Raw genomic sequence first — 20174 nt, forward strand, 5'->3', positions numbered from 1 at the left:
TAACAGCAAAGATCACACAATCCTTCCCTTTGTCTGTCACATCCCTGTCACTGATGGGATCCAGCCGTCTGCACAGAGGAAGACCCCCGATAACTCCACCGATAACTCCACCGTCCCCCCACTGACACACAATGTATGCTGCCTGTCACTGTCCCCGGCACAAGCCTCTGTTCAGATATGTCTGTTTTATTTTATCATTTTGTATTTATATAGAGCCAACATCTTCCACAGCGCTGTACAGAGTATATTGTACTGTCATGTAACTGTCCCTCAGAGGAGCTCAACAAAAACAAAAGTTTGCTTTCTTAAAACAGAAAGAATGTGCAATAATTCAGGTTGGAGTGAGCTTGAGATGTCTCCCAGTGCATCACTGCTGAATATATGCAAAATAACCATTGTTACCCTTGAAGCTAACACAATTGAATCCCTACCCTGGTTATATGTCTATGTATTGTGTAGTGTATGTATCATAGTCTAGGGCCAATTTAGTGTATGTATCGTAGTCTAGGGCCAATTTAGTCGAAAGACACTTGACTTATCTGTATGTTTTGGGGAGGAAACCCATGCAGACACAGGGAGAGCATACAAACTCCAAGCAGATGGTGCCCTGACTGGTATTCGAGACAGGGACCAAGCGCTGCAAGGAGTGAGTGCTAACCACTACGCCACCGACCGTGCTGCCCGATACGTTCATCATATCGTACGGAGAACTGCTATCTATGACATGTCCCACTCCCGTAAATATTGTGCGTCGGGACTTTGCGATCCGTCTGAGCTATGGACATAACAGAACGGACAATTCAGTGCATGTCTGCTGCAAGATGGCGGTAAAGTCTTATGTGATATTTGAGAAATTATAATGGCACCCATACCTATAGACAGGCAGATATTTCCCTGAGGACGATTGGGTGGTGAGACATATTGTGAACAATACCAGATCTGCTGTGGTTATTAGAGCACTGTGTGAGCTGTATGTATACATTGCATGTGTACCGATGCGTTACAATATGGACATGACAAGGGCGGGACGGGAGCCCCCCCCCCCCTATATACACAGATCTCTTCTCAGAACAGAACTTGTACACACGGACCAACCTGCTGCCTGGTTATCGTCTGACTTGGACGATAATCAGGCATGTGTATGGGCACAAATGACTAGACGAGAGAGCGACTGATAACAGGCGGTTCCTAGCAATCTCTATCAGACAGCGGGACAAATCGAATGAATCGGATTTTATCACATGGGTATTCTGCAGACATACATAGAATTTTATTTTCCAGATTTGGTAAGTTTGAGTTGACCAGTGACCTATTGACCCCCACTTTACCGACCAATAAACTTCCGATTGATTTAGGAGAATTTATTGGATGAATGTGTCAGAGCGGGCGGGAGAGATCAGTGGCTGCGGAGTCCTGCAGAGCAAGCAAGTCCACAATTCCATATCTGTCAGATTTCCTGCTGAGTGACGTCATGTGATGAGCCAATCACTACTCCGATTCTGTAATGGGGAATAAAATAACTGATTGTTTCCAGAGCCTATATTATGGGTGTCTATCGCTGCCTAAGGGTGGCTATAGCACTGACATCTTCCACAGCACTTTAGAGAGTACAAAGTCATGTCGCTGGCTGTCCTCAAAGTTGTTCACAATCTAATCCTACCATAGCTATAGTCTAAATGTCCTACCATATTATTATGTATTTATATAGCACTGACATCTCCTGCAGCACTTTACAGAGTACATAGTCATGTCACTGAGTGCCCTCAGAGGAGCTCACAATCTAATCCTACTATAGTCATAGTCTAATGTCCTACCATATTATGATGTATTTATATAGCACTGACATCTTCTGCAGCACTTTACAGAGTACATAGTCATGTCACTGACTGTCCTCAGAGGAGCTCACAATCTAATCCTACCATAGTCAAATGTCCTACCATATTATTAAATACGCATTTATACAGCACTTCTCTTCTGCAGCACTTTACAGAATACATAGTCATGTCACTGACAGAGGAGCTAGCACTCTAATCCCAGCTGTCACATCCTGCATTCCAGGTGTCCTGCTCCTGTACTGGCTCTGCGTTGTGCTCTCGCTTTACAATGAGCAGCATTGAAGAACTGGGGAAGTGAGAGGAGCCACATGAAAGGCAGAGCGGTGGTGGGCGGGGCCTGGCAGTTGGCGGGCGGGGCCGTGCGATGAGTAGGCGGGGCCGGGCTGGGATCTGGAATGAGCGGAGCGGCTGCAGCAGTCAGTACAGTAGTCCGGAGAGTAGGGAGGAGTGCGCAGAGTAGGGACAGCGGAGCCCCCACAATGATCCCCATCCTCATCCCGCTGATTGTCGGCTGCCTCATCTCCCCTGCACTGAGCACTAAGGAGGGTGAGTAGTGGGGGTGCCTCTGTGCACGTGCTGGGGGATTGCGGGGACCCCCCCCCCCCCTCCCCCTTGTATAGGGGCTGCTGGAATACTTGGGATTTCCCCGGGGAAGTTTTCTGCTGAACTTTTCCGTTACTTTCTGTCAGTTTTGGGGGTCGCTGGAGGGGCAGCAGCAGTGTTATGTATGCTCATTGGTTTGTTCTGTACAGAATATATATGCTGTGGAGTGCATGTTGCTGGTCTCCATGTATGTGTGTCTATGCAGCTGTATATACTGTATACCTATATAGCTATATGTGATGGCTGCTGACAGATGAGGATCCCACCTTGTGATGTACAGAACTTATTCCGCCTCAGATTCATATGGCATTTAATACCATGCGTTTATATAGCATTTATTTTTACTGTATGATGTATTTATATAGTTATTATTATTTATATAGTTATTATTCTGAGTTCATAAAAGACTATCGTGTTTCTGTAGCTCTCCATGTCACTGTCTCCCAGTATCTGATCTCCATGTCACTCACTATAATGTCCATGTCACTGGCTTCCCCCCAGCCTGATCTCTATGTCACTGGCTGTCACCCAGGGGGGGTCACTAGGTGATCTGCCAGTCACTGTCCCCCATTGGGGTCAATTTTTGATCTCCATGTCACTGGCCTTCCCCCAGTGGGGTCACTAGGTGATCTCCCAGTCACTGTCCCTCAATGGGGTCACTATCTGATCTCCATGTCACTGTCCGTTCCGCAGTGGGGTAACTTTCTGATCTCCATGTCACTGGCTTCATCCCTGCGAGGTCATTAGCTGATCTGCCGGTCACTGTCCCCTAGTGGGGTCACTATCCGATCTGCCGGTTATGGTCTTATAATGTCCCTGGCTGTCAAAGTTGGAAATCTACACAGACTTGGGGAGAACATACAAACTTCATGCAGAGAGTGGAGCCAGGACCCCAGCGCTGCAAGGTCAGAGTGTCTGATCACTGCTGACAGGCAAGGGCCTGCTATGCCAGTTGGGCACCCTGGAATCCAGCCTGTCTGTTCCCATGTGGCAGGGAAGGGGTTACTCGTCTCGTGTGTTAACCCTTGCCTGACTCTTTCGCCCGCTGGAGCACGTGTCGCTGCTGTTCACAGCTGTGGTGTTGCCATCCTGCTCCTAGCATTGGCCGACTGTGTGTCATCCCAGCATCGGTACGTTCTAAATCTGTGTTGTGTCGGTGAGGCTTCCCAGCAGGTGACTCTGGAGAACTACAAGTCCCAGCAGGTGCTTTATTCTGCAGGCAGGCATGGCCCTGTCAGGCCATGCTGGGATTTGTAGTTCCCCAGCAGCCAGGCTGGCTGTGCCGGATGTGGTGACGGCAGCTCCCCTCTCAGTGCTGAGTCAGTTATACCCCCCTCCTCATCCCCCCATACATCCAGGATTATCCCTTGTCCGGCGCTGATCTGTGCGGTGTGTTCTAGAAACATGTAGAATGCAGATTCTACTACATCACTAGATCCTTGTGGGAGGAAAGCTGCCTGCCTCATCCCTGCGGGCACCAGAGCCTGCCTGACCACTAGGGGTGCTGTAGAGTCAGACGTGGTGGGCCTGTATATGGTATTGTGGCCTCTGTGTCAGTAACAGGCTGAGATCCGGTACCCTGGGCTTGGTTCAGCACATAATGGGCTCACTGCAGAAAATATATACCTACTGTCAATCGCCTACCGTTCTGTACCACCTGATGGAGGTCGGCTGGTGCTGGGGGTACATGTGTGAGGGTCCGCAGACACGCTAGATTTAAATTGTCACACACATAAAAGAGCGATGTCAATCAAACAATGTTATCTGGCAAAAAGAAACGAGAAGTCCTTTAAACGAAGTTGTGCGCACACACCAATGTTCCAAACGATCATATCATATAACGGCACGCACAGGTGGAAGTAACATTTACCACATGCTATATGCAGGCCGCGGAATCGGTACGAAAAAATGTCCTGGAAAGGCATCACACTACTCGATATCTGGCCAACAATCATTTGAATCGATCGCGCCAGTTGGGTCGGCCTGAATTCCTGATATCGTGCATTCAGCATTGTCAATTATTGCCGCATGGTTACATTTTTCATACCGATTTTCATCCAACGCGACCATATCTGTCGTTCTTTTTAAGCGACTTTTATCTGATGTGTGTACAAGGCTGTGAACTCGAGAAACTTGCTGATGACAAAAGGACAATATTTAGATATAGTTTTGGATATATTTATCTTCTTCCTTTTCATGGTGCAACCACTTTCCCGAAATTCCCAGCCGAACCCATTATATCTTGTATTTACCCAGAGTGCTGTGCTCAGAAACAGAATAGTCTTTCAGCAGCTGCCTACATAAGAGCCTTGGCCACAGAGCTAGCACTCCAAAGGGGGTAGGCATTGCCCAGCTGGTCTCTAACTGTCACTTTTCACCCCTCAGCTGCAGGATTTGTCCAGTTGTTGAGCACATCTTACAGACCTGTTGCACAGGAAGTGTGTTTGGATGTTACTTTGTTGCACATGACAGTGAAATGCTGGTTGACCCCTGACCTCTGCCACTTGTTGCCCTTTGACCCTGGCTATAATTGGGAGTTTTGCCTTTTGGCCTAGATAGAGGCTCACAGTCTGGCCTCCTCAGCCGTTATAAAGCCTCACTGGCTGGGGATTAGGAGCTGCCATTGGCTCAGCTGTAAAGCCGGGTGCTGACTGCGGCGTCTTTTGCCACCGGAAATCTCGTGATTTGTTTAGCGTGGTCTTCCTAGGCATTTTATTGCCGAGTTTTGCTTTGGTCATCAGGCACGCATGATTGGAACCATTTTCACTCGTTCACAAATGTTACAATTTACTTGCACATCGCTCGTGCTCCAGCATACATGGGGTTATAGAAATTGGCCTATCTGGATTCTTGCAAAGGCGAATATTTCTCCATAAAATATGATCTTACAGCCTTCCAGAAGGACAACACACACTGCAATCCCAACACACAATTGTCTTACCACCCGTTTACAGGCTGATTGTAGCGTGTGTTGGCTAGCACTTTATCTTAGGAGCTTACAGTTTACCACAGTGTTTGGTTTGTGCTGTGAGTTAGTGGCTGTACAGGTAGTGGGCACAGGCCGGTGTTTGGTTGGTGCTGTGAGTTGTTAGTGGCTGTACCGGTAGTGGGCACAGGCTGGTGTTTGACTGATGTTGGGCTAGGCATTGTGCAGGCCTGGGACTGTATCTGGTAGCTCTGAACCTGGCATTTTGGGGGCCCGTGCCTGTGTTTTGCCAATGCTGGCGGTGGTAGTGATGAGGGGGTTCAGTTCTAAGTCTGGAAAGCACTGGGTTGCCGGGGGGCCTGGGTTTTGTTGCTGTTTAATGCTGGAGTCGGGGAGGACCCAGTTCTAAGTCTGGCTGAAACTGGGGTGCTGGGAGCCTGGGTCTGGCCAGTGCTGGGGGCCCGGGTCTGTGTCTGGCCAGTGCTGGGGGCCCGGATCTGTGTCTGGCCAGTGCTGGGGGCCGGGTCTGTGTCTGGCCAGTGCTGGGGGCCCGGATCTGTGTCTGGCCAGTGCTGGGGGCCCGGATCTGTATCTGGCCAGTGCTAGGGGCCGGGTCAGTTTCCGGCCAGTGCTTAGGCCCAGGTCTGTGTCTGGCCAGTGCTGGGGGCCCGGGTCTGTTTTCCGGCCAATGCTGGGGGCCGGGTCTGTGTCTGTCCAGTGCTGGGGGCCCGGATCTGTGTCTGGCCAGTGCTGGGGGCCCGGGTCTGTCTAGCAATAAACCCAGTTTGAGAATGAAGGTAAATAGCGGCCTATCTTCATAAGGATAACTCGCGGGTAGAAACAAATAAAAATGTCACCCTGCACAGGGGACAACACGTTTCACAGCCACGCGGCTGCTTCATCAGGCCATTAACGTGCCTATTAGGTCGGATGGTAGAGCCCAGGGTGCCTGAGCTCTACCACCCAACATAATAGGCACATTATTGGTCCGATGAAGCAGCTGTGTGGCTGTAAAACACGTTGTCCCCTGTGCTGGGGGAAATCGTATTTTTTTCTACACGCGAGTTATCCTTATGAAGGTAGGTCGTTATTTACCTTCATTCACAAACTTGGTTTATTGCTGTACACATTCCTGGGCTATACACATTCCTGGGCTATGCACATTCCTGGGCTATGCACATTCCTGGGCTATACACATTCCTGGGCTATACACATTCCTGGGCTATACACATTCCTGGGCTATGCACATTCCCGGGCTATGCACATTCCCGGGCTATGCACATTCCTGGGCTATGCACATTCCTGGGCTATGCACATTCCTGGGCTATGCACATTCCTGGGCTATACACATTCCTGGGCTATGCACATTCCTGGGCGCCCCCAGTCGATCTGTCTGTGCCTATGCCTGGTCAGTGGCGGGCCCTGCTGCCGTATCTGGTCAGTGCTGGCGTTGGTGGGCACCCGGTTGTGTATTCCAGGCCCGGGGTGTGGGCTGTACCCGGCTGTTCTCAGTAGTATGCTATCCGGAACTGACTTTATTATGTCACACTGAGGTGCGGCCAAACAATGGGTGAATCAGGGAAAGGAATGTGGCTGAGGGTGATGTATCTCAGCTCCGCACCCGAGTCATAAAGGTGTAAAACAGACCTTTGCCTTCTCAGCGCCATAAAATATGTATGTGAAATATTTCCCTGCTGAGCGTACAAAATTCTCACAACAAAACGGCCGCAGTCACTCCTGTCCTGTGTAATAAAACTCACTGACTGGGCCCGGCCTGCGTCCCCCCAAATTATCCCTCTGTATTAAAGGACCACTCCAGCAAAAAAAAAAGTAGGCAGCAAAAATTTGACAGAACCGACAGGTTTTCGACTAGTCCATCACCTCATGGGGGATTCTCAGCATTAACTGAACAACAGTTTACCTGCCCAAAACAGGAAGATGCCAGCCAGCCTCCCTACTCACTTGCACACTATTTTGGCAGCTAGACTTAGCAACTGCCGTTCAGGAAATGCTTTTGGAAACAAAGAAAACCCAGAGAATCACCCATGAGGAGATGGACTAGTCCAAAACCTGACAGTTCTGTCAGATTTTAACCGCTTTCTTCTTTCGTTGGAGTGGTCCTTTAATGGGGGGGGGGTGGTGTCAGTATCCAATCAGCAATGGTTTCCCTTTACTGTACTTTCTGGCATTTATATGGTTATTATTTGCTGACGATGTCACGGCTTAGTGATGAGCGCTGAGATCGCAACGGTGGGATGACAACCCCACGAGTTTATCACTTTAGCAATTTATACAACCACAGCTCAAAGCTGAGAATAACTCATCTCTGTTTAAATTTCAGCAAACGATCCTGATTTCTTGCGTCTCTTTTTTTTAAAACGCCGTAGGTTAAACATTTTTTTTCCGGCCGTCACTTAATAAATAACAGATAACGTCACGCCATCAATTCCCCCCGCGGACAGCCGGACCTGGCGAAGGCAGTCAGATTCCAGATAATAAGACAATCACTCGCTCATTCCACGTCTTTTGGCAAATTCTTTGACTTTTTTTCCAGTATTTTGGCTGGAGATGAAAGTGCGGTCGTCTGCGTCTTAATACTCGCACCCGTGAAATTGGCGAGGCTGCCAAATCTCCCCTGAGGCTCTTGTATGGAAATTGGGTGGCGGCGAACGTGCGAAGCGTCGTTCCAAAACTCCCGTGCGTTCAGAGGCTTGGCACCGCATCGTTTTTGTTTGCTTTTTGGGGGTCGTGTGGGTAATGGACAATGGAGACCGCTAGATAACATTTTGGACTTAAATATCACTCATTTTGTCACCTTGTCAGCAGCTGGCCTGTTTTAAGCCTGGCACACATTTTCAATTATGATTGGCCAATCACTGACCAATTTTACAATCTCTATGTGATATGAGGGTTTACCTTCACAAATCACATGGTATTCAAAATCTATTGTCCCTCCTACTGCATAGAGGTTGTAAAATTGGCCAATCATTGGCCAATTAAAATTGGATGTGTATTCCAGGCCTTAAGCCTGGTACACGCTTTAAGTATGATTGACCAGTCACTGACCTTGTAGTTTGATGGTTTACCTACTCAATCTGCTCTTATTATTCATTATTCAATATCTGTTTACCCTCATACTACATGGAATTAATAAAATTGGTCAGTGATTGGCCAATCAGAGTTGAAAGTGTGTACCAGGCTTTAAGCCTAGAAAACACCTTCAATTTTGATTGGACAATCACTGCACAACTTTACCACCATCCATGTGGCATGTGAGCTTACCTACACTATCTGTTCATAGTATTCAAAATCTATTGTCCCTCCTACTGCATAGAGGTTGTAAAATTGGTTTAGTGATAGGCCAATTATAATTGAAAGTGTGTGCCAAGCTTAATACCCATTGGTGCAGAATTGGGGTGCGGAGTACTGCAGCAAAGAAGTGGTACACATACCCAACGCAATCAGTTTTCAGCTATTAATGTTGCGTGCATTCTGATTGGCTCCTTATCCAGCGCTGGTCCTGATTTGCTCCAGTTTTCTTGGCACCCATCCTGACCAGTCTATACCCAGATCTGTGTGTCTCGGTTCTCTTGCATCGGCTGCTCAGGCTGGATTTGGGCTTTTCATGAGAAGTTTTATTGCTCCAGTCAGGCCTGTGTCACTGTTTATGGGGCAGGAATCTCATCTCTCTTATTCATTCACTAATGAGATGCTTTGACATTCCTGATGGCTCCATCCATGAATCACAAAGCTGAGTTGGAGGCTCCAGATTCTTGTTCACACCTTCTCCTGCTTGTTGTTTGCTGGAGGGAAGTGAGGGGGGAATTCTCTTCAGAAACCCACCTGTGAAGGCCCGGCTGCTGCAGCCTCCTGGCACTTCAAAGTCTTTCCTTTATGGGTTGCTTTTTTCATGATAATTTTGGGAAGGGGCACAAGTTCAGCCTTTTATCACAGGGCCTTTCATTCATGGTGAGGGAGGAATAAAACCTATTTGTTCAGTACAGAACCGACAGGAAAGTGTCCACTACAGAGGAGGACAGGGCCTGGACACAGGATTACACAGGAAGTTGTAAAAGTCCAACTGTGAGGGAACTTCATGAGGCCACACACGCACGCACGCACGCACGCACGCACGCACACACACACACACACACACACACACAAGTAGTGTGAGGGCTACATACAGAATCCGTTCATAGTATTGGCCAATCAAAATTGGATGTTTACACACCATTAAAGCAGGGCTCTGGAGTCAGAGTCGAGGAGTCGGAGCAATTTTGGGTACCTGAAGTCGGTGGTTTCATAAACCTGAGGAGTCGGGTGATTTTTGTACTGACTCCACAGCCCTGCATTGAAGCAATACTGCCACCATAAAAAAAGTAACATGAAAATGTATACTTACCTACCGTATTTTTCCTTACCTGGTGCAACTCCATGTCATCACACTTCCAGGGTGGAGCTAACTCAGGAAGTGTGAAGACATGGAGGCACCAGGGAAACAGGAAAATGTATACTTCCCTACCGTAATAGGCGCTGAGACATAGACACTTGTTGCTGTATGCTCCATCCCCTATTGCCTGATGAAGCGGGACCACACCTGCGAAACGCGTTACAACTGTTTTTTGGAGTATATTAATAAATGTAAAACTTTTAAAATTGACAGTTTTATGTCTGCTTTAAGGAGGTAAGTTCACCACTGCCTCCTCAGCAATTTTAAAGTTTTTATCATATTTTATCCTGTTGGTGTTCTATACCTGCGTTACTTACCAACCGTAATGTTCCTTTCCTGGTGCAACTCCATGTCATCGCATTTCCTGTGTTAGCTCCGCCCTGGAAGTGTGATGACATGGGGGCACCAGGGAAAGTTACATACTCGCCCATGGAGAGGAATGGCTCTGGATCCCTTCCTGGGCTTCTTTCCATCCCTTTGGTCCACTGCTGTCCACCGTTTAAACGCCCACCTTCGGTGGTCCTCAGAAGCCTTCGGAAGCACTTGTGTCCCCGAGTGCTTCCAAAGACACATGAGTACAGAGCTGCCTTTCTCAGAAGTACTTTGGGACACAAGTGTTTCCTAAGACTCCCCGAAGGAGCATTCGACCAGTTGGTCGAATAACTTCAACTGAAGGGACAGTGGTGGACCTTATAGAAAAATATTATTAATAAAGCATGGAGGGGAGGCAGGGCAGGATCTGAGAGGAAGGGGTAGACTCTGGATGTGTTGGGATGAGGCATGCTGAGCTCTGTAGTTCCTCCTCAGCTGGGCGTTGCCCGTCCCTGGCCTGCAGTAGCCCCTGTGTGTTCCCCCAGGGGTGGAATGCGGCTGATCTCACTGTAGATACAATCAGAGCATGTTACCAGGACACAGAAGAATGAGATTTCCCAAGCGACATGACGGGGCTTGTCGGACAGGCTGGGTGTGAGGATCTCTTCCCCGGGAGACGCGGCTCTTATCTCCGCTGCCTCACCGAACCTGCCGGGGTTACTCGGGATCTGAGGGGGCACGTGGCACTGCCATGTGGTGGGCTGACTGGCGTAGGGAGGGGGGTGCAGAGCTTTCTGACCAGCTCACGTGTGCAGCTTGTGGAAGGAAAATCAGTAGTAATAATAATAGTAGATGGGCTGTGGAGAGGAGAGGGTTATGGTGCCCATACACACAACAATCCCCCCCCCCCCCCCCTCCATGCAGAAAAACAGATCAGTCACTCAACGATCCAATTGGAATTGATTCCTTCCACACACAGGGTATCGACTCTCCATAGATTTCAGCAGGCTACATATTGAAAATTGATTGACCTGCAGCGTCACAATGCATGGCCCATGCACTGCCGCTCGTGCCCCGCCCACAAACTATGGAGATTTTTCATCCTGCCCAATCAATGCTCTTGATTCATTCTAGGGCAAAATGTATTGAAATTTGATCTGACATATTGGTATAATACATTTCTGGCAGATTTGATTAAAGTGATGGAATCTGCTGGTATTGAACAGAAAAATCAATGCCTTATCGACTCTCTGTATTCACCGACACATTATGCGGTGGTGGCTGGATAGTGTAATGGTTAAGGGCTCTGCCTCTGACACAGGAGACCTGGGTTCGAATCTCGGCTCTGCCTGTTCAGTAAGCCAGCACCTATTCAGTAGGAGACCTTGGGCAAGACTCCCTAACACTGCTACTGCCTATAGAGCGCGTCCTAGTGGCTGCAGCTCTGGCGCTTTGAGTCTGCCAGGAGAAAAGCGCGATATAAATGTTATGTGTTTGTTGTTTGTGTTTATGCGTGAACAGGCCATGTCACCAACTGCCTTTCAATGTCATTAACTGTCCCTTAGTGCCACTTACTGCCCCTGAGCATCACTAACTGCCCCTTGGCAACACTAACTGCCCCTCGGCATCGCTAACTGCCCCTCGGCATCGCTAACTGCCCCTCGGTATCACTAACTGCCCCTCGGAATCACTAACTGCCCCTCAGAATCACTAACTGCCCCTCAGTGTCACTAACTGCCTCTCAGTGTCACTAACTGCCCCTCAGCATCACTAACTGCCCCTCAGCATCACTAACTGCCCCTCAGCGTCTCTAACTGCCCCTCAGCAGGCTCACACCTTATGTCCTGCCTCAGCCTGAGCCCTGATTTCATGGGAAGCCATTTACTTGAATTTTGAGGAGAATGCAGTAAACCCCACCATATATGTGGTCAGTAACACGGCCTAATTTACTTATCTCCAACAGGTGGACTGAAATTACCACACTACCCATCTTCCTATATCCAGCTAAAGCGCGGGGCTGCTGAGAAGTGTACACGTTTGTGGCTCCATGATTGCAGTTGCAGCATCTGCAGCTGGAGGGCAGCCTGGGTCATATCTGATCATAGTGATGGGAACAAAGGGTGGGGAGGAGGGGAAGCACGCGATCTGGGATAATCACCAGTTTCTTTTTATTCAGGGAAATTCCAGCGCAGGAAGCGTGACGGTATTATCCTGTGTTTGTACTCGGACGCTCTCGCCATCCACACGCCAGAATATCGTCTCTTCCTTCCCCCCGCCGTTTGCATAGTGCGGACTCCGGAGGAAGCGGAGAGGCAAATCTTCTGTTAACCCTTCTGGTGGCGCCCGGCAACTGACCGCGCCGAGCTCAGCCGTAAATACGCTGCTTTTCCAGTCATAATCCGGTACTTACAGTATGTCTTTAGTTGCCCTACATGGAACAATCTGCTCAATAGATCAAATTAACTCAAATCCAATGATGCAACGCAACTCACCGGAGCTGAGTGGGATAGGGAGGCTGCCATATTTATTTCCCATTAAACAATACCAGTTGCCTGGCTGTCCTGCTGATCTATTTGGCTGCAGTAGTGTCTGAATCACAACCCTCGAACAAGCATGCAGCTAGTCCAGTCCAGTCAGAAACACCTGATCTGCATGCTTGTTCAGGGGCTATGGCTAAAATATTAGAGGCAGAGGCTCAGCAGGGCTGCCAGGCAATCTGCATTGGAAATAAATATTCCTCTCACTTCAGATTGATTTGAAGCCTCTCTTTATCGATCAGCCACGCCAGACAGATTAGATTGGGTTTTTGGAGATTGGTGTAGTAGATATGTGTTAATCCTTCAGTCTGTGCTGATTTAGTATTTAACAGATTGTCCAAGACTATCTTTCAATCTGATTGTCCGTGTATGGTAACCATAAAGGTTCCCATTAACGTTACAATTTTTCCTTCAGATTCAATTTTTCAATGCAATTTTTACGATCGATTTGTATAGAAAGTTGCGCTGTGTGGCGCAAATCAATGTGAAATGATTCTTTTGTCGATTGTAAAAGGAAAAAATATTGATCCGAAAGTTGGATTTTATGATCGAATCGGAATGTAAAACCTCCTTAAATTGTTCCGTTAATGGGAACAATTAATAATTGCCTTCCTATTAGTTTCGATTGTTCAAATCTCATCGAAAGATCGAATGTGAAGGAAAAATTGTACGGTTAATGGGCACCTTTATATGCATCAGTCCACCGATCTGCCCAATCTGATCTTCTGCAGGACTTTTGGCTGTGATTGTATACAGATTGGACAGATCGTTGTGTCTCGCGGTGATACGCTGCAGACACTGGGTGGTCCTCACTTTGCCCCGGGGTGTAGCTGGCGCAGGACGCCGCCTCCTGCTAGAGATATTTTCTGGCGCTGTAATATTTGCTCTGCTATTATTTATCCAGGGAGGGGGCCCTGGCACGGCGCTGGGTACACACACCCTCCTATGGATTCCAAGGTCACAGGATGACTCCACGCCTCACAGAAGAGGCAGCGCACGCCGGGAGGATTGTGTGGGGCAGGCAGGAGAATCACTTGGGTGGCTGCAGTGCTGGGAGGGGAATGTGGGTACTCCCATGGGAGAGGAGTGCGGCTGGGCACAGCAGTATGTGGTACAGGAGGAACATCCTGGGAAGATGCTCTGTGTATGGATGCCGAACCTGCGGATTGCTGAAGAAATCGGGCAGTTCATACGTTATATCGTACATTGACCTGTTCTCATTAGTATTCGTAACTGTAGTGGCAATTGTGTCCACAAACAAACCAGCATGCACTGCTCTGTGGTAATGCTGGGTCTTGTAGTTCCCCAGCAGCTGTAGGGTGGAGGGCTGCTGTATAGCTCTGCTGGGCCTAGTAGTTATCCAGCAGCTGTAGGGTGGAGGGAGTGTGCTCTGTGGCTTTGCTGGGCCTTGTAGTTCCCCAGCAGCTGTGGGTTCGGGGGGTGGGGCTGCGCTGTGGCTATGCTGGGCCTTGTAGTAATCCAGCAGCTGTGGTTTGGGGGGGGGGTTGCTATGTGGCTATGCTGGGCCTTGTAGTTCCCCAGCAACTGTGGGTTCGGGGGGTGGGGCTGCTCTGTGGCTATGCTGGGCCTTGTAGTAATCCAGTAGCTGTGGTTTGGGGGGGGGGTTGCTATGTGGCTATGCTGGGCCTTGTAGTTCTCCGGCAGCTGTGAGGTGGGGGGAGGTCTGCTCTGTGGCTATGATGGGCCTTGTAGTTATCCAGTAGTTGGGGGGGGGGGGGGTAGGGGAAGGGACACACTGTGGCTTGCTGGACCTTGTAGTTTTCCTGCAGCTGTGGGACTGGCATCGCGCCACATGTTGGCAGTGGAGGAGGCGGGTGTGCAGGTGGCAGGGATTTGGCTGGGTTTGCTCATGGCTTGGCGCACAGCGTGGCGCACAGCGTGGCATTTATTTGGAGAGGTTTCTCTGCGTGTCTGGATGTCTCTGGGCTGAGTCACGGCCGGAATCTCGGTGATTGGCAGATTGCGGTGCCCTGACCTCCCCTGTGCCCGGGCGTGCTGGCTGCTCTGGGCGCGTCTGTACATGCAGCCTACGTGTCGGTACTGTACCCGCACATCTGTCTTCCATTTGGCGGCAGGAAGGTGTCTGGAGCCATCTTTCGGGGGCCGCCAGAAGCCATGTTATTATTGCATTGTGTGGCTCTTTATAGGGCGTGTGTTTGTGAGGTGTAATATATGGTTTTCCCAACCCCCAGATATTGCTCGGAGCCCGCCGCTGCCCTACGCATGGATCTGATTAACCCACCCTAATAAATTTCTTCAGTCGGCCTTAGCAACTGGTTTGGGAGTAATTAACTAGTCTCCTAGCTGGTTAACCTCCAACCTCAGGTTCCTTTTCCAGCCCACCGTCTAGTCTGAATGGAACTACAAATCCCAGCATGCCGAGTTGTTAATCACTGCCAAAGAAAGGAACTACATTCCCAGCGTGTTCGCTGAAGCGTCAGGGGCCATCAGATAACTACAAGTCCCAGCATTTTACTTTCTAATAGATCTGCTGTCTCATGCTAGGAACACACAATGCCATTTCCCGTCCGTGTTGAGCGAATGATAAAGGGATCGATTTTGTGATAACTTCGGAAAATCGATCTCTTTCTCGATTGGAAACAGATCGGACATGTCAGAAATAATCACTCGATTCCCATTGATCAGACGGGAAATTGCATAGTGTTTTCCCAGCATAACACTTGGCTGCATTTTACAATGGAGGGAGCTTAGGAACAGAATCAAATTTCTTAAAGTAAACCGAGGGTGAGAGGCGTATGGAGGCTGCCATATTGATTTCCTTTTCAACAATACCAGTTGCCTGGCTGTCCTGCTGATTTCTCAGGCTGCAGTAGTGTCTGACTCACACACCTGAAACAAGCATGCCGCAAATCCAGTCAGACTTAAGTCAGAAACGTCTGATCTGCATGCTTGTTCAGAGTCTATGGCTAAAAGTATGAGGGCCCATTTCCACTATCGCGAATTCGCACGGGTTTTTCCGCATGCAAATTCGCATAGCAATACAAGTGATTTGGACTTTTTCCATTTGTCAGGATTCCTTTGCGTTTTTCTGTGCAGAAAAAATTCGCATGGCAGAGCCATCAGAATTCGCATACCGCTATGCGAATCGCATACAATGTATTTAATAGGAAATTCGCATGCGGTTTGGGTATGCGAATTTTCATGCGAATTCGCATAGAAACAATGGAAAATCACACCAGCACTGCCATGGTTAAATTCGCATAAATCGTCATCCATGCGAATGCGCATTAAAATTCGCATACAACCGCATGCGAAATTTTCAAACAAGACATCACAGCGAATACACTGACTGCATACTTACTGATATCTGATTTTGATTGTTCAATGATCGGTCAATTTTACTGCTTCCATATAGTATGAGGGCCAACAGATTTTGAATACTCTAAAAACAGATGGTGTTGAATAGCTCTCCTACGACATGGAGGTTGTTAAATTGGCCAATCAATATTGGATGTGTGTATGCACCCTTACATCCTTTGCAGAAGTGAGTAGCTAATTTGGATTTATGATCACTTCTTAGTTACTGAACAGCGGCCAAAAAATAGCTTCTATGTACATTTCCGTTTATTGGGAGAGGTAAATGTGTGGAGGCTAATTATAACTCAAGACCTGTAATTCATGTTTTGGCAGCCGGTCGGTGGGTTGTAGCATAAAGTTAGGTTTGTGATTTTTCTCACTGATATTTTGTATTTTTATGTTCTCACCATCTCTCTCTCTCTCTCTTGCAGTTGTGTTGTTGGACTTTGAGAAGACGCAGGGGGAGCTGGGATGGCTGACCAATCCATTCGGCAAAGGGGTAAGCGCGTTCTTCCAATGACCGATGACTTTGTGTTTTTATATGTTGGTGAAAGTTCAGCTTTGCTTGTCGCCGTTCAGTCTGCGATACATGTCAGCGATCGTGTTTGACTTTCCATTCTCCGCTCGGCCGGATTCTTTCCGAGCGTCCCCTACGCGTTGTGTTTACCCGCAGCCCCGGGTTTAATGATTAGCTTATTAACACCTCAGAGGACATTGGTTTGTCCGGTGACCTCTGGTCTATGATCATAAGAGCAGAGCGAGATTGAATGTAACCCATTTTCCCAACGCTGCAGACAAACCCCTCCCCCAAAACGCAAATGTAGAAAAAATGCTGCGTTTGCGCGTGGGAAGAAATCTAAGCGTATGAGTGGAGAAGGGAAAAGGGCTCGTTTCCATATGCATGCTTTTAGCCATGCTTATGGAAACCCGATCGCAGGGACATCAGAGAGTGCTTAGACTGCTGTTTCCATACATGCGCAGCAATTCAGCACTGAATCGCAGCCCATGGTTGAACGCATTTTGGGGCAATTGCGCCCGCGATCTCATTCATTATAGTGAATAGGATCGCAAGAGCCGCCTCTGGGGGAATCACGTGCAACCCACAGCTGCGCTGACACATGGCTCCTGCGCCGCATAATGGAAACAAGCCCTAAAATGACTACACAATTTCTTTGCAAGCTTTTGGAACTTTAACGTGGACCCAAATTAAAAAAAACACGATTTCAGAAATAAAATCTATTTTCTAAATTATAATAATAAATAGCAGCCTTTTTTTCAGCTGCACAATGACAAATACAAAATATTTTACATTTAGTGGAGGAACCCCTCCCTTCCTTTCATATTGCCGGGACAGAATCCGGCAAACTGGTGGAGTAGGAGGTGTCCAGCAAAGGAGGAATTGCTAATGGCTGCCTCCTGTATAACCCTAGTTATGAAAAGAGAAGGGTGAAAAGCATGCACTGAAATGCTCATAGGCTTGAAGGAGTGTTTATTTATCTTTGTATGAGTGAGAGTAGTGCAACTAAATATTTTGAATTGAAAAATTTTTTGGTTTCGATCCGCTTTAAGTTTCTGCTTCAGGCTTGTTTCAGAACTGGTTCAGAACCAGTGCTGTATAATGCCTGAAGAATAAATGTAGAGTTTTTAGAACTTGCACAGAAATCGTGTACAGTTAGGTATCGCCTATACAACTTTTGTTGTTATGTCTTCAGACAATTACCTTTTATAATCATAGTTCCCTTGTTATCTGAGAATCATCACCAGATGCCCGTTTTGAAAAAATCGAGTCCGATTGCGGTCTGTGGAAGAGGGCCCTGATTGTATTATTTGGAGCTTTTAAAAACTTCATGATTCAATATTAATTTATAATCTTCCCAGTGATATGGCAGCTACGCAGGATCTGGTGGTCCGACGACAGGAAATTATAATAGGGGGAGGGCTTCAGGTCATTTACTCATTACTGCCTTCTAGCGAGAGAGGGGTAAAACCTCAGTGACTTTTACTGCCATCTGTGTCCCCTGTGTGAGATGCATAAGAAATAATGGGAAATATCCGCAATAAGAACTAAAGGTGCCCGTTAAAGGTAACATTTTCTTCTGATCCTATAATAGAGATCAGATGGGTTGAAATTAGAGGGCGTTGATGGCGCAGATCAATAACAAACGATTGGCTTATCAATCTGTTCTGTGCATTGATTCTATTTGAAATGATTGGATTGGTTACAGTTTTAACTCTGTTTATGGGGGCGATCGGTGATTTATGATAGTTTCCTTATCTATGTTATCATATCGGGAAGTCGACCGGAACAGAAAAAAAATCTACTAATAACTTGCCTACATTGGGAATCGCAAAACGCTAGCAAAATCGCTAGCGGTTTTCAAATCGATTTTCTTGCGATTTTTCACTGTATGGGAAAGTGATTGTGGGGCAAATGCATTTTGCGATTCTGCAACATTGAAACGCAACTGCTCATTGCTGCATGCATCGCGTTTGAGATTTCAGCAAATCGCTGGTGATAACACTGCGTTTTGAACAGTAGCGCTGTTCAAAACGCAAGTGATCGCCAGCAATTGAAAGCGCTGCCGAAATCGCTAGTAAAACGCTGTAGCGTGAATGCGGCCAATAGACACCTTAGAAAAGTTGTCCTAATCATTCCTCCCCCTCTATCCAGAGTTGTGCAGAAAAACTGTCTGACATTCCCCAGTAATAATTTCCATTGATGGCAGGCTTGGGGTCTTTTCCCAGAATCCTCCTGGGCGGATCTCGTAAAGGTTTTCAGTTCCTTGTATTTGGAAAGAGATGAAGACTGAGGGGTTGAGGGGTCTCTTCTCTCCTGGGCTGTGCAGATGTGAACCATCTGTGATATTTACCACACCGCCAGACACGAACCATCTGTGCCTCCAGCAGTACCCTGCTACGGAATGGGTACAGGGGCGGCCGACGCACAAGAGGTTAATTAATGTTATTCACGCTGCTCTGGTCCCGCTAACAGGCCTAATCCCAGCTGCTTTCACTAATCAGCAGCCACTTAATGCTGTCCGTGACCCCCAGGTCGTCCCACGCCATTCCCACGTGCAAGCGCTCCATCACGCCTGGAAAGTGGGCAGATATCAGCAGCTTTATACCGTGTGCCTATCCTGCACCATGCACGGGAAATGGGCCGATCGCTGACTGTCGCTGCGCCTGTTATTTAATGAGATGTTGTAATAACACGAAAAAGCGGTTAATTAAATGCGGTCTACTCCTCCCCTTCAGAGCCGGGGAACCCCATAAAACGTAGCTGTAAGTTGCTTCTACTCTGGCATGTGTAAATAACTTGTGTTTATACAGGAATTGCCTCTGGCCCTGGCGCGGGCGCGACTCGAGGTGTCTGCGAGGCCTAACCGTTTCCTCGTTTCTTGTCTTGCAGTGGGATCTTCTGCAGAATGTCATGAATGGCAGCATGATCTACATCTACTCCGTCTGCAACGTCCAGGAGGGCGACCAGGATAACTGGCTGCGCACCAACTGGATCTACCGCAGCGAGGCCCAGCGAATCTTCATCGAGCTGCGCTTCACCGTCCGCGACTGCAACAGCTTCCCCGGCGTATCGGGGGCGTGCAAAGAGACCTTCAACCTGTACTACGCAGAGTCTGATGTGGATTATGGCACCAACTTCCAAAAAAGGCTCTTCCGGAAGATCGACACCGTTGCCCCGGACGAGATCACCGTGCAAGGCGACTTCGCCTCCAGGAACGTCAAGCTCAACATGGAAGTCCGCTCGGTCGGTCCCATGACCAAGAAAGGATTCTACCTGGCCTTCCAGGACATCGGAGCTTGCGTGGCGCTTTTATCGGTCCGTATTTACTACAAGAAGTGCCCGGCCGTCGTCCAGGGCATGGCCCGGTTCCCAGAGACAGTGGCCGGCGCCGACACGCAACCCCTGGCCAAGGTTCCGGGAAAATGTGTGGCAAACGCCGTGCCTATTGGCGGCGAAGAACCCACCATGCACTGCAACACGGACGGAGAGTGGCTGGTTCTGATTGGACGCTGCGATTGCCAAGCCGGCTACGAAAAAGTCGGAGACCAATGTCAAGGTAAGCTTGTGTGAAACATGGACCATTTCCTGGCAATCCAGTTCATTGTATGCCCTAAAAACTTTTACTGCTCACAACTTCCTCTGTTTCACGTCA

General features: G+C 48.2%; 1 protein-coding gene across 1 annotated transcript in view; it reads left to right on the top strand.

The window, feature by feature from the left end:
* The first annotated feature begins 2265 nt into the window (after nucleotides 1-2265).
* EPHA2 (EPH receptor A2) overlaps nucleotides 2266-20174 on the top strand; it is a 56743-nt gene continuing 38834 nt past the window's right edge. The window contains exons 1-3 of the mRNA XM_068241627.1: nucleotides 2266-2381; nucleotides 16434-16501; nucleotides 19412-20078. Of these exons, the coding sequence (XP_068097728.1) occupies nucleotides 2315-2381; nucleotides 16434-16501; nucleotides 19412-20078 (802 nt within the window). The 5' untranslated portion in view covers nucleotides 2266-2314. The remainder of the gene's footprint in view (nucleotides 2382-16433; nucleotides 16502-19411; nucleotides 20079-20174) is intronic.

This window comes from Hyperolius riggenbachi, chromosome 6 (genome assembly GCF_040937935.1).
Source record: "Hyperolius riggenbachi isolate aHypRig1 chromosome 6, aHypRig1.pri, whole genome shotgun sequence".
Classification (NCBI taxonomy): Eukaryota; Metazoa; Chordata; class Amphibia; order Anura; family Hyperoliidae; genus Hyperolius; species Hyperolius riggenbachi.